Source organism: Colletotrichum siamense (assembly GCF_013390195.1).
Source record: "Colletotrichum siamense strain Cg363 chromosome Unknown KSG_Cg363_contig04, whole genome shotgun sequence".
Lineage (NCBI taxonomy): Eukaryota > Fungi > Ascomycota > Sordariomycetes > Glomerellales > Glomerellaceae > Colletotrichum > Colletotrichum siamense.
Genome location: NW_023501017.1, coordinates 1227783 through 1252895, shown reverse-complemented (window position 1 = coordinate 1252895; position 25113 = coordinate 1227783). Strand labels below are relative to the sequence as shown.

At 52.8% G+C, this 25113-nt stretch overlaps 7 protein-coding genes across 7 annotated transcripts; 4 read left to right on the top strand and 3 right to left on the bottom strand.

Annotated features, from left to right (window-relative positions):
- Positions 1–95: 95 nt before the first annotated feature.
- On the bottom strand, positions 96–2351 carry chyD-0 (Amidase chyE; the record flags this gene model as incomplete). Its single annotated transcript, XM_036638115.1, has 4 exons — positions 96–1415; positions 1476–1559; positions 1654–2123; positions 2195–2351. The coding sequence occupies 4 exons, from the start codon at positions 2349–2351 to the stop codon at positions 96–98; spliced, it is 2031 nt and encodes a 676-aa protein (XP_036496308.1).
- A 1927-nt stretch (positions 2352–4278) lies between these two features.
- On the top strand, positions 4279–11821 carry chyA-1 (Nonribosomal peptide synthase chyA; the record flags this gene model as incomplete). The annotated part of the gene is made up of 3 exons (XM_036638114.1): positions 4279–4457; positions 4526–4682; positions 4766–11821. The coding sequence occupies 3 exons, from the start codon at positions 4279–4281 to the stop codon at positions 11819–11821; spliced, it is 7392 nt and encodes a 2463-aa protein (XP_036496883.1).
- Positions 11822–12320: 499 nt separating this feature from the next.
- On the top strand, positions 12321–12637 carry CGCS363_v006264 (uncharacterized protein; the record flags this gene model as incomplete). The annotated part of the gene is made up of 2 exons (XM_036638113.1): positions 12321–12560; positions 12635–12637. 2 exons carry the CDS (start codon positions 12321–12323, stop codon positions 12635–12637), a joined length of 243 nt encoding a protein of 80 aa, XP_036496882.1.
- A 2003-nt stretch (positions 12638–14640) lies between these two features.
- Positions 14641–16129, bottom strand: mpaG-2 (O-methyltransferase mpaG; the record flags this gene model as incomplete). Its single annotated transcript, XM_036638112.1, has 5 exons — positions 14641–14954; positions 15015–15472; positions 15535–15658; positions 15716–15842; positions 15905–16129. The coding sequence occupies 5 exons, from the start codon at positions 16127–16129 to the stop codon at positions 14641–14643; spliced, it is 1248 nt and encodes a 415-aa protein (XP_036496888.1).
- Positions 16130–17398: 1269 nt separating this feature from the next.
- Positions 17399–18853, top strand: CGCS363_v006262 (uncharacterized protein; the record flags this gene model as incomplete). The annotated part of the gene is made up of 7 exons (XM_036638111.1): positions 17399–17413; positions 17463–17612; positions 17670–18045; positions 18104–18221; positions 18280–18344; positions 18396–18426; positions 18481–18853. The coding sequence occupies 7 exons, from the start codon at positions 17399–17401 to the stop codon at positions 18851–18853; spliced, it is 1128 nt and encodes a 375-aa protein (XP_036496887.1).
- Positions 18854–19012: 159 nt separating this feature from the next.
- On the bottom strand, positions 19013–20120 carry EGS1 (Eugenol synthase 1; the record flags this gene model as incomplete). The annotated part of the gene is made up of 4 exons (XM_036638110.1): positions 19013–19421; positions 19486–19560; positions 19616–19849; positions 19906–20120. The coding sequence occupies 4 exons, from the start codon at positions 20118–20120 to the stop codon at positions 19013–19015; spliced, it is 933 nt and encodes a 310-aa protein (XP_036496886.1).
- A 2367-nt stretch (positions 20121–22487) lies between these two features.
- On the top strand, positions 22488–25067 carry CGCS363_v006260 (uncharacterized protein; the record flags this gene model as incomplete). Its single annotated transcript, XM_036638109.1, has 1 exon — positions 22488–25067. One exon carries the CDS (start codon positions 22488–22490, stop codon positions 25065–25067), a length of 2580 nt encoding a protein of 859 aa, XP_036496885.1.
- Positions 25068–25113: the final 46 nt, after the last annotated feature.

The window sequence follows — 25113 nt, the reverse complement described above, 5'->3', positions numbered from 1 at the left end:
GGAGGAACCAGTGACGAGTGAACATGAGGATGCAATTATCACCACTGGCCAAGCCCCTCTACGGATGCCGATGATGAATTTATGCAACTCTTCTACTACTGCCCCGGCACCGCCTTCTTTACGCCGAACCTCTTCCCCAACACCACAAATTGGGCCACTGTAATTGCTCTCCTCAAGGACAATGCATCCTGCTCCTCAAACGCCCTCTTGACCGCCTCCTCGGTCGCCCGCCAGTCCACAAAGCCTAGCTCTTGGACATTTTCCTTCGTCACCAGCTGGGTCACCTTTTGCCACAACGGGCCCCCGACCCAAAACTTCCTGGGCCCCATGTACGCCTTCTTACTCATGTTATAAATCTCATCCGTCACAAACGGCTTCACCGCCTCACGCAGAATATGCTTCTCCCGCCAGGACTTGGTGCCGTGGTGATACTGTATCTTGAGCGCCGGCGGGATGTTGTTGACGTACTCGGTGAGATGGTGGTCCAGGAACGGACAACGCGACTCGACTTGTTGTCTCATGTCGACGTTGTCACCGTTATAACGCAGGATATAGTGCGGCATGAAGGTCTTCACAAACATGTACTCCGCTGCGTGGAATGGATGCCACCGCTTGCGAATGTTCTCCCGCACGCGGCCGTCGAGGCCCTCAACAAGCGCCGTCTCTGGCGCCGTGTCCCCGTGGGCATATCTGGTCCACTCTGCAAAGGGGAGAGAGCCCACGCGCGCGATGGACGCAAGGACGTAACCGTGGTTCATCATCCTCTCGGAGGAAGCGGGGATCTCTGGCGTAAAGTCCCCAAAGATTCCGCGCTTGCTGGCGGCCACAGCCGTCTGCAGCGCCTCATCACGGTCACTCGCAGAAAGCTGCTCCTCCTGCGCCGCCCACGAATGATCGGCCTCGCTCAGCCAGTCGGCGCGGAAGGCGTCGTAGCCGCCGAAGTGCTCATCCGAGCCCTCCCCGGTGATGACGACTTTGATCCCCTGCTTATGGACGGCCTCGGCGAGCGCGTACCGTCCCATTCCATTGAGATCCGGCAGTGGAATCTCGGCGTTCCACACCGTGTCCTCGAAGCGCGCGACCAGGGCCTCTTCGTCCATTTTCACCATGTGAATGTCCACGCCCAGCCATGCAGCCGTGCGGTGCGCCACGGCCGACTCGTCTGCGCCGGTACCCTCGTCGAACTGCACGGTGAAGCACTTCATCTTGGATGGCACGGTCGACGATTCGGAGCCGAGGTGGTGGCCTTGCTTCATGAGGTAGGCCACCATACCGGCCACCGAAGACGAGTCGATGCCGCCCGACAGGTAGACGGCCACCGGCACGTCGGCTTTGAGGCGGATTCTGGTGGCCTCTAGGAGACGTGTGCGGACGTTTTCCGTGAGTTCTGTGGCGGAACGAGAATCAGGGATTGACTGCGAGGTTGGCCTTTAGAATTGATGTGCGATATAGGACAGATGCAGGAAGAGACTGACCTTGTCCGGATACTCGACGTCCCAATAAGGCACCTGATACTCTTGCTCACCAGGCCTTGCGACTAAGTAATGTCCGGGGAGAACCTATAGCACATCACGTTTCATCAGCCCTTCGTCATCTCTCCCCACGCCTCGTTCACAGAGCGCCCAAAAGTCCAAAGAAATGAAATATACTCACCCTGTAGATACCTTTGAAGTAAGTCTCGCTTCCCACCCGCCAACTCTGTTCCTTCAACTCCCTCACGCCCCACTCCATTCCCTTTCCAAACCTCAGAAAGCTCTTCATCTCGGTGGCCACCAGCAACTTCCCATCGTGCCATGTATAGTACAGACTCTTGATGCCATACCGATCCCGTCCGGCAATCAGCCTCTTTTGGCTCTCGTCCCACAGCACGAACGCAAACTCGCCGCGGAGGTGCTCCAGAAACGACAGGCCGTAGTGCTTGTACAGAGCAATGACAATCTCACAGTCCGAAGTCCCGACGAAATGGAACTCGGGTGAGAGGAGATCCCGGTAGTACTCGTGGTTGTAGAGCTCGCCGTTGACGACGGCGGAGATGGTGGGCGCGACGGGAGGGTGAGAGTCGTGGAAGGGCTGGTTGCCGGTGGGAGAGAGGTCTAGAATGGACAGACGGACGTGACCGAGGCCTTTTGGAAAGGGTGGTGTCAGGAAAAACGGCTATCGATTGGACGCTTCACGAGGGAAGGGTGATACTGACCGACCTGGTGGTTCTCACTGTACCATGTTCCTCTGGCGTCAGGACCGCGATGGGCGATGATGTCAAGGCTGCTCTCGAGCTCGTCGACAACCTGTTTGGTCTCCTCGGGGCTTCGGTTGGAGGAGCCATGGCTCATGAAGGCGCTGATTCCGCACATATTTGCTGGGTTGGAATGACCTAAACAAAGCGAACCATGGAAAAGTTGACGTTGTGGCCTCGCTATTCACGCCTCTCGCAGCTAGTCAACGTCGAATCTAGTAGAGGATATTATTACAAATTTCACGAGTCATCTATCTATCGATAACACGGGCACTTCTGATTCAGACGAGCTACCATGTGTCGACAGGAGATGCCCTGAGACTCGCGCTCGCTCTCTAAAAGTACTTTGGTAGTGTCCACAAGTTCAAACACAAGGTCTTCATGGAGATGGAGGCACTAATGCTGCTTTGGCCGTAAGCGCAGCATGGGATTTCCACCAGCCCCCACTGTAAAGTGTCAGGGTCTTTTCTCTTCCACCAGCGTCGCGCTGGAAGTAAGCCAGCCGAGCGCGGCACAGCGATCACGGAAGCCTCCATCTTCGGAGGAGAGTGTTCTGCGGACGAACGGACGAACCACGTGTCCCATTTCTTACAAGGATATATGGTAGAATGTACTTTGTACAAAGCAGGGTGCGTCTGTAACAGATTTGTGGACTTTCCGCTACCTTGTCAAAGTATGACAAGTCGTGATGGCATGGGGGGCGGGGGCTGAAGCGTGTGTTATGGGTCCCGGAGCTTATGCCATCTTCTGGACCTAGACCGGAATCATTGAATATTTCACATCTTAATCCATCACAAAGTCCCATAATGGGCCTGGTGGGTCATCTTTGACCGTATCCTGAACCCACTGTTCAAGCTTTACAGCGTTACCAGCTCTTTAGTAATACGCAGGCGAAGTGTAACTGCTCCGCAAGAAGTCGGCCCCACTTGTGATGCATCTCATCGCTGCGGTCCAGAGGATGGTTCCCGCCTGCGAGCCGGTCCGGACAAAGCCCGGGGTCCCGGGCGGGACTTTCGGGCGTCTGGATCGTCACATTACCTGACTCGTATACTGCTGTGGAAAAGACATTTTGACGCACTATGCCGGCCAAACTGCGGCGTACTTTGTAGTTCATGTTTGGAATAAGAAGATGTGGGTTTGTTGAGACTGGCCTGCACCAAATGCCTCAGTTCACAACGCTTACCTCGGGTCTAGCCCGGCCACCGGGGCTCTATACCATTGCGTACACCTCTAAAGGACGAAGGGTGCCACAATGACAGAGTTTCTGAACTCAAGTCCCGCTTGAAATGATACGTGTATTCAGTCGTGCGAAATTCAACGCTATGGCTGGCTGATATTACGCCATCGTAGTCCAATACCCCTTCGGACGGTGGCCGGACGCACAACCCGACGGTCCAGATTTTTGGTTTGCTCGTGCATTTGGGACTCTTCAACGCTCATCAGCACGACTTTTGGGCACTGATCGGCAGATTAAAGGGACAATACCAAGAGTTTTCCGGTCTGTTTACAGCACCTACGTAACATGACGGGTCAGAGGAGAAGCGCTCTTGCCCAGTGCCAAGCGTGATTTGTATGCCTCGGATAATACGTTGCGATTTGAGCTTTGTCAGGATCCTATACCATGTATCGTGTACCCACAAAGTCTGATTTGCAGCTCGTGAAGACAGGGGAGCAGCTGAGATGCACCAGCAAGGCAGCAGAGGAAGGGAAAAAGAGCCGAGCCACCCGAGTCACATCTACTACCACGGCGGTTAACTCAGACTTCAGACTCTCGCGGGATTCATCCCGACTAACTGCTTTCGTCAGAGAGAAGCCGAAGATTTTATGGCAGCTGTCCCGGGACCCGAGCCGGTCTGGCCAGTATTCTTCCGCTCCGCTAACTCTGGAGATACTATTAGACAGTTAGCACTCATCGGCAACTACGTCTATCCTTGACTACCACAGACTTTCCTATCTCAACCTTACGAAACCTCACAAGGACCATCCTACCAACACCAACGCACTCTTAGACTCCTCAGATTCAAGAGGGCCTTTGCGAAGAACCAATGGCCACCGTCACCGCTGCGGTGCCAGACCTCTCTGGCGATAACCTCACCTCCTGGCTTCAATCAGAGCACAAGACCCTACAAGACCTCTTGCGAGCGGCATGGGGAATCACACTGGTGAGCTATACAGGGTCTCAGGATGTGGGGTTTCGTTCATACAGTCAGAGTGGTGGGGTCAGGTATGAGATCCCCCCCCCGCCTTCGTTCTCAAGTGAGTTAGTTCAGGAGGCTGATGAAATGAATCAAGTTGGTGGCACACTCATGCCTCGGCGAAGCAACCCGTGCGCTCGCTCTATGAAATTCAGCCGCGCGAGAATGCCCCCGAGGAGAGGGAAACTTTAGTTTGGGGGCAACGCTCGGTTGTTTTCGAAGGTGAGGGAGAAGGTGTTCAGGACATTGTAAACGTAAGTTTTCGTCTCCCTCGCCCAGCTTCGTCAAAACGAATCGGCATCATGGGGAGTCAGGAGTAAGACTGACAACTCTAAAGCAATTCGATCTTGCCGTGTCTTTCCGCGAAGACACGATAAGCATCAGTCTTCAGCACAACCCTGCCGTTATTGCATTCGAGCAGGCTCGCATGATAGCGGCAACAGCGGCTAGAGCAGTCGCACAAATTGTACAACACACCAATTCTATCATCTCAGACCTGGACCTCGTCAGTGAGACCGACATTGCTCGCATCTTGCAATGGAACTCCATTCCAAACAAGGAGATTGGCCGTGCGAAATGCATCCACCAGGTCATCTCGGTCACAGCCAGCTCCCAGCCCTCCACCACCGCCGTTTCCTCCTGGGATGGCGACTTCACTTATGGCGAACTCGAACGACTCTCTTCCGAGCTCGCGGTGTCTCTAAGGCACTTGGGTGTTCGGAGAGAGGTCTTTGTGCCACTTATATTCGACAAGTCCAAGTGGGCAATCGTGGCGATGCTTGGTGTGCTCAAAGCAGGCGGTGCATACTTATTCTTGAACCCTACACATCCAGTTCAGTATAACAGGACACTGTGTCAGCCATTTGATATCAAGCTGGCCGTCTGCTCGCCGAAACACCACACACTGGCGCAAAGCTTTGCTCCTAGGTTCGTGGAGTTGGGAAACGAGGCCGGCAAGGACCTCAAAGTTTCATCACCAGAGGACGAAAACCCCTCCGAAGAAGAAAGCCAAGAAACCCCAAGCCCCTCCCAGGCAATGTACGCAACCTTCACCTCAGGCACGACTGGCACGCCAAAATCCATCACCACCTCTCATGACGCCTTTTACCACATGGCCATGGCTACAGCCTCCACTTCTGCCTTGCACATCTCGCCATCTACCCGCATGCTGCAGTTTGCCTCGTACACGTTCGACGTCGCAAACCGAGACATCCTCATCCCGCTCATGTTTGGGGGCTGCGTGTGCGTGCCTTCGGAGCGGGAGCGCGTCGAAGATCTCGGCGGGTTCATCGAGAGGACGGGTGTCACCCTGGCGAGTTTGACGCCGAGTATGGCGGGAACGCTGCCGCCAGCTTCAGTTCCAAGATTGGAGCGACTTGTGCTCGGCGGAGAACAGATGACGGAGTCGCACGTTCAGAAGTGGACGAGTGACGAGAACAACAAGGTCGTCCTCTTCAACGCCTACGGCGTTAGCGAATCCACCGGCATCGCAGCTCTTGCGCGGGATGTCCGGCCCGGTGGTGGTTCCTCGCCCTCCAACATTGGCCGTGGCAACGGTTCCACGCTTTGGGTTCTCTCCATGACCGACCCTTCCCGCCTCGCGCCCGTTGGCGCTCTGGGTGAGCTCGTTATTGAAGGGCCATCCGTTGCACGTGGGTACATGAACGACCCGGAGCGCACGGAAAGATCATTCCAGACGGAGCCAGAGTGGAAGAGCGCTTTTCTTCGACGGCTTGCTGAGAATACGAATGCAGACGGGAAGGGTGATAAGAGGTTCCCTTGGACAAAGGCGTTTCGGACGGGTGATTTGGTTCGATATAGTCCCCGTTTGGACGGAACGCTGGAGTTAGTGGGCAGAAGAGATCATCAGGTGAAGATCAATGGACAGCGACTAGAGTTAGCGGCGGTGGAGAGCCAAGTTGTGGCTTGTACGCAACTCGACCCGTCCACAGTAAAATTTCAGCATGCTGCCGTGGTGGCCGTGAAGACGAAAGAAGGTGGGGGTGGCACGAAGCTTGTTGCATTTCTCGGCGTCGAAACCTCCCGCAGGCCATCTGCAGCAAGCCTCGGAACGAAACTTGAAGGCAGCTGGGAATTTCAAAACGTGTTGCAGAATCACCTTTCGCAACAGATGCCCGCGTTTATGGTTCCTTCTGAATTCATGTTCCTTCAGCATATGCCGCTCACTTCATCGGGGAAGATAGACAGGGTGTTGCTTCAGGAGACAGCGATTCGTGAACTTGCCCGCCGTCAGACCAGAATGTCGGGTGTTGGTGGTGCACAAGCTGGGAGCGAGATCACGACGACCGCGGAGAAGATTATTGTCCAAGCTTGGTCCAAAATACTTGACATCAACGAGGAGGGCATCTCGAGGGAAGATTGTTTCTTCCGACGAGGTGGAGATTCGATCGCAGCCATCAAACTCGCCGCACATCTTCGCGAGAAACGGATTCAGATTAACGTTGAGGATGTCTTCAAACACTCCACCCTCGCCGACATGGCCGCTCTTCCTGTCCTCGTCAAAGGCGTCAACGCCAGCACCGCCCTCTCCCAAGCATCACCACAGCCGTCAGCTGTCCCGCCTCCATTCTCGCTGCTGAAAGCTCCCCAATCAATCATCCCAACCATTCTCGAGGAAGTCGGTCTCTCAAGAGAGAAGATCGAAGACATCTATCCGGCAACACACATTCAAGCAGGCCTCATCGCGCTTACGGCACAGGATAGTGGTGCGTATATTGGCAGCTACACCTGGCCCGTGCGTCATGACATCTCCGTCGCACAACTCAAACAGGCATGGGAGACGGTATGGCAGATGAACCCTATTCTCCGGACTCGCGTTTTGCAGGTTCCAGAGGGGGCGTTTCAAGTTGTGACTGAAAGTGGTTGTGATATACCCTGGACAATGGTCGACGATGTTGACGAATCAAGCTTATCAGTTGAAATTGCTGTGGATGGGAAGAGCCCTCTTGTACGCTTGTATCTGAGCAAGCAAGCCTTTCGGCTGGACATTCACCACGCGCTCTTCGACGAATGGTCTTTGGATCTCATTCTGGAGCAGGTTGAAAAGGCGTATGCTGGACAATCTCTGCCTTACCGACCCTTTTCACCATTTGTTCAAAACCTCCTTACTCAAGAGCAAAATGTCGCCGCTGATGAGTTTTGGAGAGAAAGTTTCGCCGGCCTACGAACTGAACACTTTCCTCCCGGCAGCAGCATTACGCCCTCCACCGTCGAGAAAGTCATTCTCGAACACACCCTCTCTCTCGACCCGACCTTGACGAGTGCCCACTCTAAATACACACTCTCCACGACTCTCCGTTTAGCGTGGGGTATCATACTCTCAAACCAGACTGATTCTCCGGATGTGGTCTTCGGTGCAACAGTCACGGGTCGAAATGCGGACAACCTGGAACTCACAGGACCCACGCTAGCTACGTTGCCTGTTCGTGTCAAGGTTCCAGGAGACCAAGCCATCCACACGGTGCTGGAGGAAGCGCAAAAAGGCTTTGCCGATATGATGGCACATCAACAAACGGGCCTGTCGCGGATTCGAGCAGTGAGTAGCGAGGCGGCTGACGCGTGTGGATTTCAAAACCTCCTCGTCGTCCAGCAACAGACGGCAAAGATGGACAATCAACAATCCTCACCCAGCAGTATTTTCGAAACTTCGGCAAACATAGGGGGCTCAAAGTCGCCTGACAACGCGAAGGCATTCGCAAGTTATCCGCTTGTCCTCACTTGCCGCCCCTCCCAGCACTCCATCGCCTTCACCGCCGCCGTGAATCCTACCATGTTGGATGCGGACACCACGCGCGGCATACTGAGGCAGATGGCGCATGTTGTGCAACAAATTCTGTCATCGACTTCCTCCTGTTCCTCCCCCGAGGCGCATGACTTGCGGATCAAAGACATCGACCACATGCCACGACAGGATGTGGAAAGGTTGAGCAAATGGAATGGCATTCTACCAGCGGGGGTCGACACTCCCATCCACCACACCATCCGCAAGAAATCCGGTTCGCAGCCGGAAAAGGTGGCGGTCCATTCTCATGGTTTAAATCTGAGCTATGAACAAGTAGAGCGCTACTCGAACTTGTTCTCGCAGCATTTGTCCGACGCGGGTGTGAACAAGGGGGACTTTGTGCCGTTGTTACTGGAACGCTCTCCATGGGCGCCGGTCCTGATGCTGGCCGTCCTCAAACTCGGCGCAGCCTTTGCCCTGCTTGATCTGTCACACCCTGTCCAGAGACTCCGCACGATGTGCACCGTGCTATCGGCCAGAAGAGTAGTGTGTTTCCCTCACCATCGAACGATGGTGGAGAACGATCTGTTGCTGCCGGAGGTGATCTTCGATCCGGAGGTTATCATAGATGTCTCCAAAAGCACCCGAGATGCTCCCGCTGGACTGCCAGAGATTGACATGAGTACCCCAGCCTGCATCGTCTTCTCGTCTGGCTCGACTGGTCTCCCAAAGGCCATCCAGCTCACGCACCACGCGCTGTCCACTTCAGCGTATCACCTCTCCACCACCGGCCATCTCTCTCAATGCTCTCGTGTCTTCAACTTTTCCTCGTTTGCATTCGACCTCTCCATCGGCGAACTGCTGTTCTCACTCAGTGCGGGCGCGACGGTCTGTGTGCCGACCGAGGAAGAGAGACGAGCGAACCCGTCCAAAGCCGCTGGAGATTTGGGCGTGACGTGGGCTTTGCTGACGCCCTCCGTGATCGGCCTGCTTGACCCCGAAGAGGTGCCTACGCTGCAAGTTCTGGCTTCAGCGGGGGAGCAACTTACGGCGCAGATCGTGGAGAGATGGGCAGGGAGGGTGAAGTTGTTCAACATGTATGCGCCGGCCGAGTGTACCGTCATCTCGCACATTTCGCGCATTTTACCCGGATCAGATACACCGCCGGCGTGTATCGGTCGCAGTCCCGGCGCCGTATCGTGGGTGGCGAGCCAAAACAATCACCACAAGCTTGTGCCGATCGGGACCATTGGCGAACTGCTCGTCGAAGGCCCCGTGGTGTCTTCAGGATACCTCGGAGACGCCGAGAAAACGGATGCTGTGTTTCTTTCTTCTTCGAATCCACCCTCATGGCTGACCCAGATCCGCGGCGAAGCTCAGGGCGGCAAGATTGGCCGGGTGTACAAGACGGGGGATCTGGTGAGGCAAAGAGAAGATGGCACTTTGTTGTTCCTCGGACGCAAGGATGACCAAATCAAGCTACACGGGCAGCGGCTAGAGGTTGAGGAAGTGGAACTCAGCATCACCTCGCTGTGCTCGAGTGTCCGCAAGTTGGCGGTGGATTGTGTCAAGATCGCGGAGAAAGGAAGAGGCCAGAGAGCGTTTTTGGTCGCTTTTGTCGCGCCGCATGAGTTTGAAGATTGGGGAGAAGTCGGAAAGGAGGGTGGACTGGAAGTGATCCAGGACCCCAACGACAACTTCTACAATACCATCGAGAGCCTATACACCTCACTCCAGGACACCCTACCCTCATACATGCTCCCCTCGTATTTCCTTCCCTTTTTGAATATTCCCCTCAGCTTGTCCGGAAAAGTGAACCGCAAACTGTTACGGGAAGAATCGACAAATCTCCTCAGCAGCCAGGATCACAGGGAGAAGTACCAACTTCGCTCGCGCACAGCATGCGAGCAAGCAGCAGACGGAGAGCAGGTTCCTCTCACGGAACATGAGACCCAAATCCTCCAAATAATCGCCCAGGTGTTGCATTTGGATGCGCAACAAGTGCCCATCAACGGCAACTTCTTTGGCATAGGCGGTGATTCTATCTCGGCCATGCGTGTGGCTGCGCTCGCTCGACGCAACGGACTTCGCCTGGGCGTCGTCGAGATCTTCAAGCATCAGATCCTATCACAAATCGCGGCTTCTTGCTGTCCAGAGTCAGACACAGACAGCACCACTCCAGACTTTTCGGAAAGCTCGTCGACCACAGACGCCACGTCTCAAGATTCTTCTGAAAGCTTGTCGACCACCGACAGCAACAGTGAAAAGGCCCTGGGATGTGAACTACCGCCTGGTCTACCACATGAAGTGGCGCAGCAAGTGGAACTGGCTCTCCCCGCGACAGATTTCCAGACAATGACGCTGTACAACTTTTACTCGCGCTATCTGTGGATTTCGCTTCCGGACACCATCGATACTGAGAGGTTGCAGCAGGCGTGCCAGCTGTTGACGGAGAATCATTCGATTCTGCGGACCGTGTTTTATACCACAACCACCACCGCCGCCACTGGCTCCGTCGTCCAGCTCGTCCTCCGCAGTCTCACGGTGGACCTGAAATATCACAAAGACATCGAGTCATTGGACCAGCACTTCACCAGCGATTCATTGTCCCACGGGCCCCCGGTCAACGGAGCCGAAGGATTCCAGGTGCAACTTCTCTCACTACGTGAGGGGCAGAAGAGATACCTGGCACTGAGGCTACCGCACGCCCAATTTGACGGCTTATCCCTCAACGTCCTCATCGACGACCTGTCGGCCGCCTATGATGATAATACAGGCCATTCTCTAGCTCCCTGCGCGCAGTTCTCGGACCAAGTCAAGTGCGTGACAGAAACAAAAACGACACCTGAAGCGTACCAAGTTTGGAAAGACATCCTTGACGATGCGGAGATGACCACATTGGATGGCCAGATTTTGCGCCGCGGAGATGGCGTGGCGAGAACAGAGGAGGGTGGGGAGAGCTTTAAGGAAGAGTTGAGCGTCGTGACAGCCATGACCGAGACAGCGCCGTTGGTGGCGCCAGCGGGTATCACCATGGCTACGTTGGTGAAGCTGGCCTGGGCTCTCACGCTCTCAAGGCTCTTCTTGCCAAAACAACCCAACGAAAAGGGGCCGAAAGGCGGAAAGAGTGTGGTCTTCGGTCAAGTTATCCACGGCCGCTCACTGTCCCTCCCCTACGAAGACAGAATCGTGGGGCCGTGTCTGAATATCATTCCCGTCCGGGTTCGTCTACCACCCACCACACCCAATCTGGACAACCCAGTCAGTACGCGGGTGCTTTTGGAGCAGATTCAATCGCAGCACATGGCCACGCTCCCAGTAGAGAACTTGTCCCTCTCGACCATTACGAAACACTGTACCCGCTGGGCACCGGGGACACAGTTTGGGAGTTTTGTGAGGTTTCAGAATTTTGAGGATGATGACGGCATGCGATGTTCTCTGAACGGAGAGAGCTGTGAGACCGGGCTGTGGAGTCTGCCCAATAAGCCCTCCAAGACGGCAAATGTGTTGATTATGCCGAAGAAAGAGGGGAGTTTGCAAATCACGCTTACGGTAGGGAACATGGTGTTGGGCCAACGGGATGCGGATCATGTTGTGGGATGCTTCAGAGAGGTTCTAGATAGTCTCGCAGGAGGCGAAAAGGACATGTGAGAAAGTTTCATTTTTTCGGCTAGGTTCACATTTGACAGTGGGATGGATTGTTTTATATTGTTGTTATTGTTATGCCTTCAGTTAGGAAAGCTTTGCCCGTCAGACCTTATACCTGACTTCAGAAGAGCTTCATTATGGCGCCTATCACGCCCACACCATTCCACACCCTACGTTTCCACCAATACAACCTTTCGTAACGGAGGGTATCTTAAAGTCTCTATTTCAGTGTGATCTCTTGTGTGTATTTGGCGAAATATCTCGTGCTGCAATCTGCCCCTGAATATGCCTATAGCCCCTATCTTTACCTCTGAAGTTCAGTAATGCCGGTCGGAAGAGCCGGATCCCTTTCCGCTTTTAGGCGGAAAGGTGGGTGGACCCCAACGTCTGACAGGTGAATCAGCTATAAATTCAACACAGAAACCCTAACTTCAGAACTCCATCATCCAAGCACACAACTTTCCAGAAGCAATCTTGACGATTTCCCAACAGACTAGCCAACATGGCATTCCGCGTCGCCATCCTCGCAAATTTCGACCCGGACGAACCAGGTGGGAGCGAAATGTTATCCAGAATCACCACTCTCCTCCGCTTCTCCCGAACAGGTGCTACTGAGATCACTGTCCACGCCGCCATCCGCGGCGATGCCTTCCCGGATCCGTCCGAGTACGATCTAGTGATTTTGACAGGAGGACCATTCAATCTGTTGAAATACACCGAGGAGAATGAGAGACCGGAGTGGGTGCGGCGAACACTTGGCTGGATCCAGGAGTCTGTGAAAATTCACGAAGCAGGTGGGCTCAGTGAGCCAGGTAGTAAGAAGAAGGCCAAGTTACTGGGTATCTGCTGGGGTCATCAAGCCATTTCCTTGGCTCTCGGAGGGCGGTTGGGACAGGTGCCGCAGGAGAGAGGCGGGCAATCAATTGGTGTTGAGACCGTCCCTCTCACTTCTCAAGGCGCTGCTTTCTTCAAAACTGAATCGCTTGTATGGACCTACCTACTCAAGACCCTTCCAATCTTCCTACAGACCAACAGAAAAGCTAACATATGCCTCTATCTTTACTGTAGGACATTCAAAAAAATCACGCCCTTGTTGTAACTCACCCCGGGCCATATCTTACACCTATCGCTTCTGGCTCATCTTCATCTCAAAACGAGGTTCTCCTTTCCCACAGCCCTCCTATTCTCACCTTCCAAGGCCACCCAGAGATGGACGCCGCTCTTGCGAGACTATTTGCCGGGTTTGCGACGGGAGGCGCGTCGGACCGTGCAGACTGGACTCCGTCGGTAGGGCTGAAAGGTATCGACGACGTACATGATGGGGAGGCGATCTTGGAAAGGGTATTGGCGTGGGCGGACTAGTAGAGAAAACAAGCGAGGCTGAATTGGGGTCTGCTGAGAGTCGTATCAGCGGACGCACGTGTTGGACGTAGGCTCCACCTTTCTACCTAGAAGCGGTGAGGCCTTACACATCGATGGTGATGAGTAAGAAAGTTGTAAATAGTAGGTATACAGCCAACAAAAGCAGTCAAGAGTAACGTGTGATATAGAGGCCTGCCCATCCAGAGCGAAAGCCCATCAACCATGTAATTAGCCGCTGCATGTTGAGCTGACAATATCTCTGAACGGGGCTGGAACCTCAGCCGGTATGCTTCGTCTTGAAAATGACATTTTGAAAGGTAATGCTCTAATAGTCTTTCGTAAAATCAAATACACTGGTCAATTTCAAGATGGTCTACTGGCACAAAGACAAGTAGGCTCTGAATCTCCTGCTTTATCCTCACTTGCATACACCATGTGCAAGAATCGCATCTCGATGGACGACGAGTGGTGATCCCTGATGCTAAACACCGAATCCTAGGTCACCGAGGAAGCCAAAAAGGAGCACCGGCGGATTCAATACAGAAGATCATGTTTATGCAAATGACCTTGTCAATGCTGAAAATTAGGAAGTGTATTAGCGAAATTCACTGAGTTTCCAGCTAGGGGTGCCCGCTATCGAATTAGCTAAGATCAAGGCCTGCCTACAAATTCAATAAGAACTCTTTGGAGCACAAAAAACATGAAGATGAAAGGCATCCAAGTATGGTCGAATGGTCACCCAAGGTTAGTTTTAGACATCGCCAGCGTATGAGAATGACGAGTCTGCGACGTTATGCCGTTCGCAGTTCTCCATTAGCCAAAATTGAAAAACACACCAATTTGAATAACGTATACTACGTTAATAGGCGTTTTATGATTTTTTCCACTTCGTCGCTTTGACTGTTCCTAATGTCACTTCGATGTCCCTTTTTGATGGATGAACGATTGGCACTCATGTAATAACAACAGCTCTTAGATGTTCAAATGTAGTCGCTGTGCATCTATTCTAAAGATATTCAAGCCATTTAAGAGAACATCAGGGAGCTCTCTCTGCCTAGTGGGTGTGGAGGGATGCCTTGCAGATGGGTATTAGCACTATTTCCTGGACTTTACTTGTACGAAGCCCACTGGTTTTCCTTCCATGCATCACGAGTCATTACATTGCATGCATAAAACAGGATGCCCGAGGCGCCACAACGGCGCGCCCACTCGGGTCACGGGTACCGCATGATACAAAGCACAGTTTTGGTCAGCAACAGAAACAAAATGCCTTGCATAACCGCTGCATCGGCAGAATGCATAATTGCACAACACATCAAATGTGTTTTCATAAGTGGTGGACAGCTGAAGTTGAACAATTATATCGCAACGAGAACTTCAGACGAAGTCAAGAGTGGCGGAAACTGAGGCACCCACAGCAAAGCTTTCTACTATCGTGCGGTAGCGTTGATTCCTTGGTTTCAAGCCAACTCACACTCAATCAGACTTTCAACGCCATTGCCAACATCGTGGATCTTCAAGACCCTCAATCCAGCCTTGTCTAACAACAGTTTCCACTCAAGACGAGTTCTCTCCTTACTACTAACAAGGGTTAGCATCATGATATCTTGTCCGGTATTTTGCCAATCGGCGCCAGTATCCGGGATGCAGTTTTCGTTGACCAGTAACCTGCTGTAACCGTGTTTCATAGCAGCCGTCGTCCTTGCCAAGATCTCTTCGCATTTGATGTCTGGCCAGTCGTGGAGCACGGAATGCATGTAATAAGCCCGTGCGCCTGGGAAATTCATTGAGTCAAACTCGTCCGTGTTGTATCAAGATCAGGCTGAGGACTTACCCTTGATTGGTTGCTCATCGAAAAAGTCATGTCCCATTCTTTCGATCGTGTTTTCCAACTTGTCGATCTGGTTGATGACGCTTGGCAGATCCTGCAGGACAAGCCTTCCAGGAGCCTTAGGATACTTCTTCCGAAACTCGTCAATGTCGTGACCAAAGCTACCACCGACATCAACGAGGAGAACTCCATCTTCGGAGTGGTCGAAACCATCAAGAAGGCGTTCCTTTACGGGGTAGAATCCCTTATCCATCCAGCTTGGTCTGCCTTGTCTATACGCACCCATGTGTTGTGCAAACTGCATATCGTACGGTGCATTGGCGGCAAAGTGGCTGAAGCAGTCGAGCTTTGTGTTATATCCGTATTGCAGAGGGCTGTTGAAAACATCGTGGGGCTCGCGGTAGTTGGTCTTCTTGGCGAACTCGTGGAACTTTGCAAGAGCTTCCATACAGGCACCAGCACTGGACATAGGTTGGATCATTAGTAAATTGAGGACTCCATGAAGGTTTTGGACTGCACTCACACGCAAGGATAACCAGCTCCCATACTTGTGATTGTCAATGCGTTGGAGAAGTTCGTTGGTTTGTACTCATCCGGCCCGGTTTCGGTGATGTACTGCATCGCTCCTAAGTGCCGCATGATCCTACCTACTACGCATTAGCACCACATCTCAAGTGAAGTATGCTCGTGAAGAGACAGCACACCAAGTAGAGCTGGATCGTGTCCAAGTCTGCAAGCGAGGTCGGATACTCGTTGAGGTGCTTGCGTCTGAGCCATCAAGGTGAAGAGTCCCGAGTCCACGGCGTATGTGAGTGCAGTGAATGCAGCGGGCTATACCAGAATCACACGTTAGACATGTCTTAAAGGAATGAACAGGTCAAGTTATATCGCACCTGCGCCCAGCAATGCTTGATCATAGTCTCTCGCGGAGTTTCCAGGGCATGGACGAGTGATCGTGCGTTTGCCAACATCTTGAGACGAGCAGTGTCATTTCTAGAAGCCACAACCTCGGTCAGACCAGCAATATTCTTCACATGTTGATTGACGCTGGGAAGGTCACACGCGCTCAAAGCAACAGAGATGTCAACCTCCTTGGGTGGTTCTGGTATGGAGCCCATTTTGCGGGTGTGGAAGAAACCAAACACGACTTGAAATTCAAGGTACAGAGAAGACGACAAAGGGGGAATAAGGAAGCAATGCCGACTACCGAATTCAGAATACGCAACGCGAAGATGAGCTGCTGGTGTAAGGACACTGGCCATAGACCTGTCTTTAATGAAACAGAGCCACATTGACAGCATGGGTAACCATCGTCCCAACTGTCTATTCCCCCGGCGCAACCAGCGGCTTCCCCGGCCGATTCCTGGACCCGCCCATGATACTTTAAACCGATCCAACCCCTCTCCCTCCTGGATGACATCTCATGATTTTTAGTCTCTGCTGTCGGCCAGACCCTTAAGGAGCTCGTCTCAAAAAGGCAGGTTGCCGGATATTAGTTGCCATCGGGAGGTGGAGGAGGAAGGTGATGGACCTTGTCGCGACCGTAGGCAGCTTGCGCCATGCTCAAGTTCCATGGAACTTTCTGATTCGGCGCTCTTGCCTGGTCTTGCTCCAACGCGTTTCCATGAGCTAACACTTGTGTTTTCAACCGTTCCACTCTGATTGTTGTTGAAGGAGGTTTGAGGGGCACCTTCCTATCTCCAGGGGCTACACAAAAACTTGACAAGGGGATTCCAACGTTCCTGCATAGAATGGGCTGATGTTGTTGTTGTTGGTTCAAGAGAAATCACAAGTAGTCCGGCCATTGGACGAGGACGCTTTCAAAGTGGAAACTGTCCAGGATCCCGGAACGACTTCCGGTGGAGCTTGCGGATCGTGATCCCCGCGGTTGCGGCCGCAGGCCCGACCTGTCCGAGCATTGCGCGTTCTTGATGGGGAAATCTTCACGATCGTGCATGGGTATTTGTCTGTTGGTTCGAGTCGTTCCACCTCCAGGTCATTAAATCTGCTCACCGGACATATCCACACTCAGGAGTGCTTCGGGGCTAATGTACGCTTCAGGTCGAAGGATGGGTTACCGGCGTCTGCTTGCTCTGCCACTCCTCCCTGATCGAGACTTATGAATATTTGGCCAGATTCTTTGCCGGACTGTTGCAGGTATCTTCCCCGTGGCCAGGGGAGTTGGCCGATAGCAGGCTTGCGTCGGAACGTGCACCTTGCTCGTAGGTGTGTCGACATCGCACCAACAACGGCGGAAAACTGGGTCTCTTGAGTCCTCGCGCGATGGTCCAAGTTCTTTTGCGGTAACATTATCGGAATTCGTGTAGAGGTGTTTGTGCGTCGCAGCAACCGCGAAGGAAACTTGCGAAAGTTTTCCCTCCCTCATCATGTGTCTCGTTTTCGTTTGTGATTGCGGTCGTGAACATGGCTGACACGTCACTAACAAGTCAGTCATCCGCCGAATCTAAAGGCACAAGCATAATCGCAACCATCTGCATCATTGTCGGCATCAGCACTCTTTTCGTCCTCGGTCGATTGTTTGTGAGAACCAAGATTCTTGGAAAAGCTCAACTGGATGACCACTTGACGGTCCTGTCACTGGTAAGAGTGCTGATTTACCTAGTAAGAAGCCTCAGACTGCTGACATCCGTTTTCCAGCTTCTCAGCTATGTCACAGTCGGACTCGAGATATGGGCCGTTCAAAGTGGCAACGGTCGCCACGTCGGTACGCTTTCCACAGAACAACAGTCCGCCGCTGTCTTGTCAACGATTTCCGGCTTCCCACCCAATGTTCTCGCATATACGGTGCCCAAATTCGCGGTGGTAGCGCTACTAGTCAGGATACTTAACCCGGGAAGGGTCCATCGCATCGTCTTATGGTCACTGGCAACAATCTGTCTGGTGCTCGTACTGTTGTGCATCATCATCCTATTTGCCCAATGCACACCATCACGAGCGCAATGGGACTTTACGATCACGGAAAAGAGCTGCTGGAGCCCCTGGGTGCTGATCGATGTTGCTATTTTGACTGGTGGTACGTGATTATCTCTCGCAGACACTGAACTGCGTCGAAAGATAACATATTTCTGCAGCATATTCGGCCGCACTTGATCTGTACTTAGCAATATACCCCGCCACCGTTCTGATGAGGCTTCAGATGAATATCAAAAAGAAGCTTATTCTTAGTGTTGCGCTGGGCATTGGATCAATGTGGGTATTCTCGACCCAAGCTGTTCATTGCTTCTAGACACTGACCTGTATATGGCAGTTCCTGCTTTATATCGATCTACAAGAGCACGCGGCTGCCATCTCTCGCCAGCAAAGACTTCACCTGTAAGCCAACCTCGAGTCGCAGACGATACCATACTCACTTATTTTAACTAGATGATAGTGCGGACCTTGTAGTTTGGACAGTGTATGTAAAATGATGCTTTCAAACATTATGATGGAGAAGCTAATGTCACCGCAGAGTCGAGGGTAACACTCTCATCATCGCTTCGTGCATTCCTGTCCTCGGCCCCCTCGTCGAGCTGGCCTTGGGCCGTCGCGTCCTAAGCTCGACGGACCGGAAATATCAGAAACAGAGCGATACAGGTGGCCTTCGATCGGGTGGAATCGAGATGGACGGCTCTAGACCCATGAACCGGAATGGACATGTCCTCGGCAAGACCTCAACTGTCATTCAGTCACGGCATGACCGAGACGACGCTAGTAGCCAGGAAAGTATTCTCGTTGGGACCGCTGAGTCGGCTCACAGACCACGCGGCATTATGAGAACGGACGATGTTACGGTATCATTCGACTCCCGAAGCGTAGCGGAGGGGAGAAAAGAAGGAAGGTGATGAGCCGAAATGGGATGCCTTCCAGTCACGAGACTAATCAACTGCTTGGGCAGATACGCGCGACGGCGGCTTTGGCAGATTGGGCGCGTACCGAACTTGTTTTGCAGCATTCTCATGGCTTTGTTTCATCGTACTTTCTGTCTTGTCTTATATGGTGGCTCAAAAACAGCTGTCAAAGTACTCTCTGACTTGAGGTGGCATCTCGCGGTAGTGCTCAAGCTTTCCATTCACAATCAAGTTCTTCAAATTCGCCTTCTTGTACCCCTCGACCTCCCAGAGATCCGTTCCAACCATCTGCGCCTGCTGGCCTGTGCCCCATATCTTGCGACAGTACCACGACAGGGTAAACAGACTGCCTGAAGCAAGCCCATCCTCAATCTCTCTGTTGATCTTCTCCAGGCTGTGGTTAGATACTTGAGGTGGCTCTCCGTTCCTCTCCTTCAGCGCATTTGCAACGTCTTCTCCTGTGGGTGAGAGTTCTGTCAAAGCTATGGCCCGATTTTGAATTTGAGCAATTGGCGTCTTGGTGAAGATGGACACATAGGCCGCCGCCACGTAGTCTCTTGTGCTGCAAATGAAAAGATGTCAGCCTCAAGTTTTGTAGCAACCGCATGGCGCAGTTCCAGACTTACCACAAGTTGACTTTAGCCTCAGCGCTGTTGGCGGAGTTGATGAGTCGATTCCCAGATATGTCGACACCCATGCCACTTCAAGCAAAGGAAATCAGCACATCAACTCAGTTGAATGGTTTACCGCACTCACAGCGTGTTCAGCGCAAACTCTGCAAAGTTTCCGACGAGGACAACCGTGGTTGGGATGCCTGCGGCCTTTGCCGCCTTCTCAACCTCGTCCTTATTCTTGTTGACGGCGATACGCATGCCCTGCTCATCGTAGCGGGCGGCCAAGTCGGATGGCGAGAACAGCTTTACATTGGTCTTGGGAATGGCTTTTACGAAGCCATGCTGTCTCTGAACCCCCTCATGACCAACAAGTGAGCTGGTGAGAATATTTGTCAGTACTCTCGAATATGGCGGCTGCGTCATGGATCTTACATGACGATGTCTATGTCCTTGAGGGCGCCGACTAGACGTTCCTCATCGTTGACATCTACTTCGACCTTCTCGACATCATCTGGAAGGCTGGATACATCTGATCCAGGACGGGTCAGTACCCTGATTGGCGCGCCGGAGGCGATCAAAGCCTTCACGATCCGGGAGCTTCCCCAGCCACGGTGGCCATAAACAGCGATTCGGTTGAAAGATGACATGGTCGGCTGCGACAAGTGTAGGCGATATAGATGAATGATCCTGCTCAAATGTGGCTTCGGGCGCAATGTTGACACGGAACATGAGATGAGGGGGAAAGATCCTTCGGTTTATGTAGTCCGTGGCTGAAACGGTAACTAAGACATACATGCAGCCTCCTTCCACTTTGCATCGGATGTCCGGGACCAAGAAAATTGATATGCCTTACGAAGAAATTTATTGGACTCACGATATTGACAAGTAGTTATTGACTGGATCACTAGGCACTTTTCGTTTTCGTTCCCGGGTAGCCGCTCACCGCCCCACATCCACAGCCAAATGGCAACGTTAAGTGGCTTGCGGATCGCATGTTTTGGGGTAGTAACTGATCTTGATGTGCGATCGTGGTGGAGATTTGGTCCTGGTGAGCAATTTGTGCGTTGAATGCTAGCCTCGATGATAAATCGATGTTGAACGACCACTGAATGCGGCAATGTTTTGCTTCCGAAATGATACCCACACAATGCTTCGGAAGCCGGGTGCTCATGGAGTGGCGCCCGAAGAGCGCCTTAGGGCGTAACGAGCGAGTCCTTCTGGAAGTCAGTTGAGGGCACAGTGCCTGTTGGGTTCCTAAGCGTGTTCTCGTACCATGCAACCGCGTCAGTTCTCAGCGATGACTCCTCCCAAGATTTGTTCACTGCGCCGTAATGACCGAGCACCGAAGCCCGGCTCCTCGCCGGTAAACGGCCCCACATCTCGTTCAATCCCCGGACACACGTTTCGGCTCCGGCGCTTATTGTTCTCCGGGCCCCTTGAAATATTAGACCTGATCCCTGCGACTGGTCGGACGAGAAAAGTTGGGCCGCGGGAAGTTGAGGCCGATGGCTCTGAGGCGCAGACGAAGTAAGTGAGTTCACGCGATACTTGCGATAGCATAGGAAGTAATGGTTAGGCCTCATCTTTTGGCTTGTCATTACTACGTAGTTCACTTTTTGTCCCGCGAAAAGACAGCTTCAGACGTTGCTGTCTAACTTCAAGCTACACTCAGGGTTCGAAGTACGATTCCAGCATCACAACTACGTAGTGGCTTATCTCGATGGGGAGGAATCACCAACCTCGTATTTACAAGGCTGGCAATAGTAAGCTCGACTTTATCGCTCATATGCCCCACCCGCCCACGAAGAATTTCAGGTACTGCAAAGGTCGGTTTTAAATGCGTCTACTCGAAATCCACTACCAATCAGGCTGCGCAGTCAGCGTTACATGCCACCACGCCGATCAACGGCTCATGTCAGCCTGCGCCGCACCGCAATCTCCTTGCTGTGACCCACTACTGCATTCGTACTCCGGGGCCAAAAACAACTCACCAGAACTTGTTCTGGGCTACCACGGTCTTCCAACACGATACGGTCCGAAGTCGCGCGACAAATCCTTGGCATTTTACGGCTGAAGATAACGGACGCCAGCCGCTGTCGCGTGTGAAACAAACAGCTGCGTGGCTTAGATAGGGATAGAGTCTCGTTCGAATCTTCTCAAGCGAAAAGGCCACAGCCTTATGAACAGGCGCTACCGGACCTTGCCCTCTCACCCGAAAATTTGAAAAAGGCAGGCACGCGGTCATTGTTTCGAGATAAAGAATCTTCACAAGGGCACGGAAAGGCAAGAGATGCAATTTTTCGGGGCTTGTTTATCGCATCACATGGTCTGCTAATGGTCCTTCGGCCCCCAACAAAGTTTGACGAGGGCGGGGGTTGGGTCCCAGTGGAACCCAGCCTGGTCTCGACGCCATTTGTCTGAACAACCTCAGCTTGATCGAACCCGCCGGTTTGAGTAGCACGTTCTAGCGAACTCTCTGGCTAACTCCCTGTCTTGAACCACGTGGGAGGAGTGCCGGGTACATGAGCCGCGCCTAGAAGGACAGAGGCAAAGGTCTTGTACAACACACGTTTGCGGTTCGACTCCCTGAATAACTCATAGAAAGCGTTACTAATTGAGAAAAAGCAGTTTAGAATCTGGGCAGTGATTTCTCTTTGCGTCCCATTGTCACGGTTCATGACGTCCTGGATTAAAGCTTATCGACTACGGGTGAAGTCGCACGTGGATGATTATTCGCAGAGGCCTGATCCTGCAACTGCACCGCAGAGATGCAGGAAACAGTGGACCGGTAGGATGCATCACCATCCACTACCCGGCCCTCCAAAGGCCGAAGGCTGAGAGTACACTAGCCTACATGTGGTAGCCAACCCGGACTCGCATTCCCGCATGCCGCCGTAGCCAGCCTGATTTTCCATCATGGGAGCAGAATTTAACGTACAAAACCCCCATTCACAAGAGCCTCTTTCTTGTGCCGAAGAAACCTGCAGACTTATACCCAATGCGTTGCTGCCAAGATGGCCTCGCATTCTGATGCCGTGGAACTCAATCAGCGATACACCCGTTTGGGGAATGCTACGCCGTCTGATGGAGAATTTAGTCCAAGCATCATCTCTTATGACCCGATAGAGCCTGCCCCGGTACGTCGAAGGCCGCTTCCACCTGGTGCCAGAACCACGCTCGAGGAGCCGCTCTTGCTCGAGCAATCCCCGGATCCTCGCACCAGCATCGACGTTCATTTTGACAACTCTCAACATCGTTTCTTAGACTCAACACTCAAAGACGACTACATAACTTCGGTCCATCCGTACCACAGCCCCGGCCTAGACGGTGTTGGGAAGCAAATCGCGTACGATCCAAACCTCAAGCCAAAATCAATCACCCGCACAAACCTATCGCGCTATCTCAATGGATGGCTTGTCCATATCCCGGCGCTAGCCTCCACCGCAGCCATCATTTGGATCAGCTGGGAAGACTGGTACTGGTTTCCCATGGAAGGGCCCTGGCCTAACATAGGATTAACTGCCGATGTCATCAACAACATACTCCAGCTGCCCGCTAAGATTCACGAGCTTCTCATCGTTGCTTCATTCTCCTCCATCGCGATAGCAATGCTCCGTCGCCGACTGGTTGGTGGCGGCGTGAGTTTGGGGTTCCTTACCGGTGGTTATAGAGTTGGCGACATTCTCTACCTCGCCTCAAAAGCCTTTCGCCACTCTCAAGACCCCAAGAACCCCATCTCGTGGGAGTTTATCATTGCCCTTTTTCTTATCTTTGCCACTCTCATGTCCACAGTCGTTGGACCTGCATCGGCCGTCCTTCTTGTTCCGACCCCCGGATGGTTCCCATTGGCTCATTCCCTGGCGTTCAGCAACCTTTCCGACCGTTCGCTGCCGGTATTTTACGATTCGATCACGGAAAGAGTGTGGCCGCACACATTCAATGCAACACCGGATATATCAGAATGTAAGACTATAGATGGAATGTACGAAGCATGGTGTCCGGCTGGCGGCTATTCGGAAATATGGAACTGGGCCGAAAGCTACGGGGCGACCGATTTGAAGAACAACCTCACGTTCCAATTTCCCACGACAGACGTGCGGCGACATTTGGTACACGTCGAAGCCGATGGCAAATACAAAACTGTCCTGTCAACCACCACGTCCAACTTTTTCATGATGGGACTCGGTCTCATTCAGAAGTACATTGATGGCTACAATGTTGGACTTGTACACAGTAGCTCTCGTTACGAACTTACGCCCCGGCTGGTCAACTACACGCACCCCAACGACCGAGAATTGGACAGCCCAATCTACCAGCCCATGGTGCAGTCTAAATGCAGGGTTTACGACAAACAATATTTCACTGAGCCGGGTCAAAGCATGGCATATCCAACGGAGGCCATGAACTGTTTTGGCGACGGAGACTGCGAGAAAGTTCGGGACACTCCACCGACTTTCAAAGAGAAGTTTCTATTCACCAAAACCAAGGAGAATGACACGATCTCCACTCAGTACACTATAAAGGGTGGGAAAGTGCGCTCCGTGGTTCTCATTGCCGGACAGGTTCCAAATACAGATGATCACACAAAGGACATAGCCTACACCTGCAGTCTTCTAGCCACTTGGATCCCCTCGAACTTTTCCTTGGACCCCGCAGTCAGCGATGTTCTATACTCTAGCCTGAGTAATGCAAAGACACTACGGTCGGTTTATAACCAGACATCGGTTGAAGGGGCCCGCGTCATCGGGTTCAACCGCACCTGGCTTCCGTACCTAAATCCTTCGTACGAGATGACCACTGAAGATGGCATCAGCTTTAATACCTCAGCCGTGCTCAGAATCATCGACCTCATCAGCGGCTTGGGTTCCAAGGCTAGCAGTTCCAGGAAGTGGCCCATATATGATAGAGAGACGGAAGACGCGGAGCTGTTCCTCTCGAAGGTCTTCGGTGTCTACCTCACTGAGGCTTTAGCACGCACGGGAATGGCTAGGCCCATGATGATGATACGAGAGGGCGACGACGAAAAGATGCAAGGTATCGATTTGAATGCACAGTACACTAACTCCGATGGAACGTTCAACGTCGAGCTGCTCCACTCAAATCAAACTCAATGGAACTTTGGCAGGGGTGTTGAAGTGAGGAACTACACTCTAACCGACTTGTACGACAGGATTCTCCCCGGTCTTCTGAATTTCGACTTCGACGTCAGGAGATACGGGTACGGAACGGGCCATCAGCGGAAGACCGTTACCTTCGCACGGGTGATGATGTACATCTACCTAGCAACGGTTGCGCTCTACGCCTTCACAGTCGGCTTTGCACACGCTGTCGAGTTGACTGGTAGGGGAAGGAGGCTACGAGTCCTCAGTGTAGTGCCGTGGGCGGACCTACAGGACCTGATCGTTCTCGCGCTCAAGACGCCTCCTCCGAGAGATGCCGACCTTGCGGACGCTGCCGTGGGCGTCAGCTCCCCGAGTGTGTGGAAGAAGACGGTGAAGGCTCGAGCAGATGAGCAACATAATGTGCAGCTCGTGCTAAACGACGAGCCGGGGATGGAAAGGTTGGATGTCACTGGGAAAGAGAAGTACTTTTGATGGTTCCCGCTGTTTCGAGATTTCGTTGATTACCTCACTTCAACTC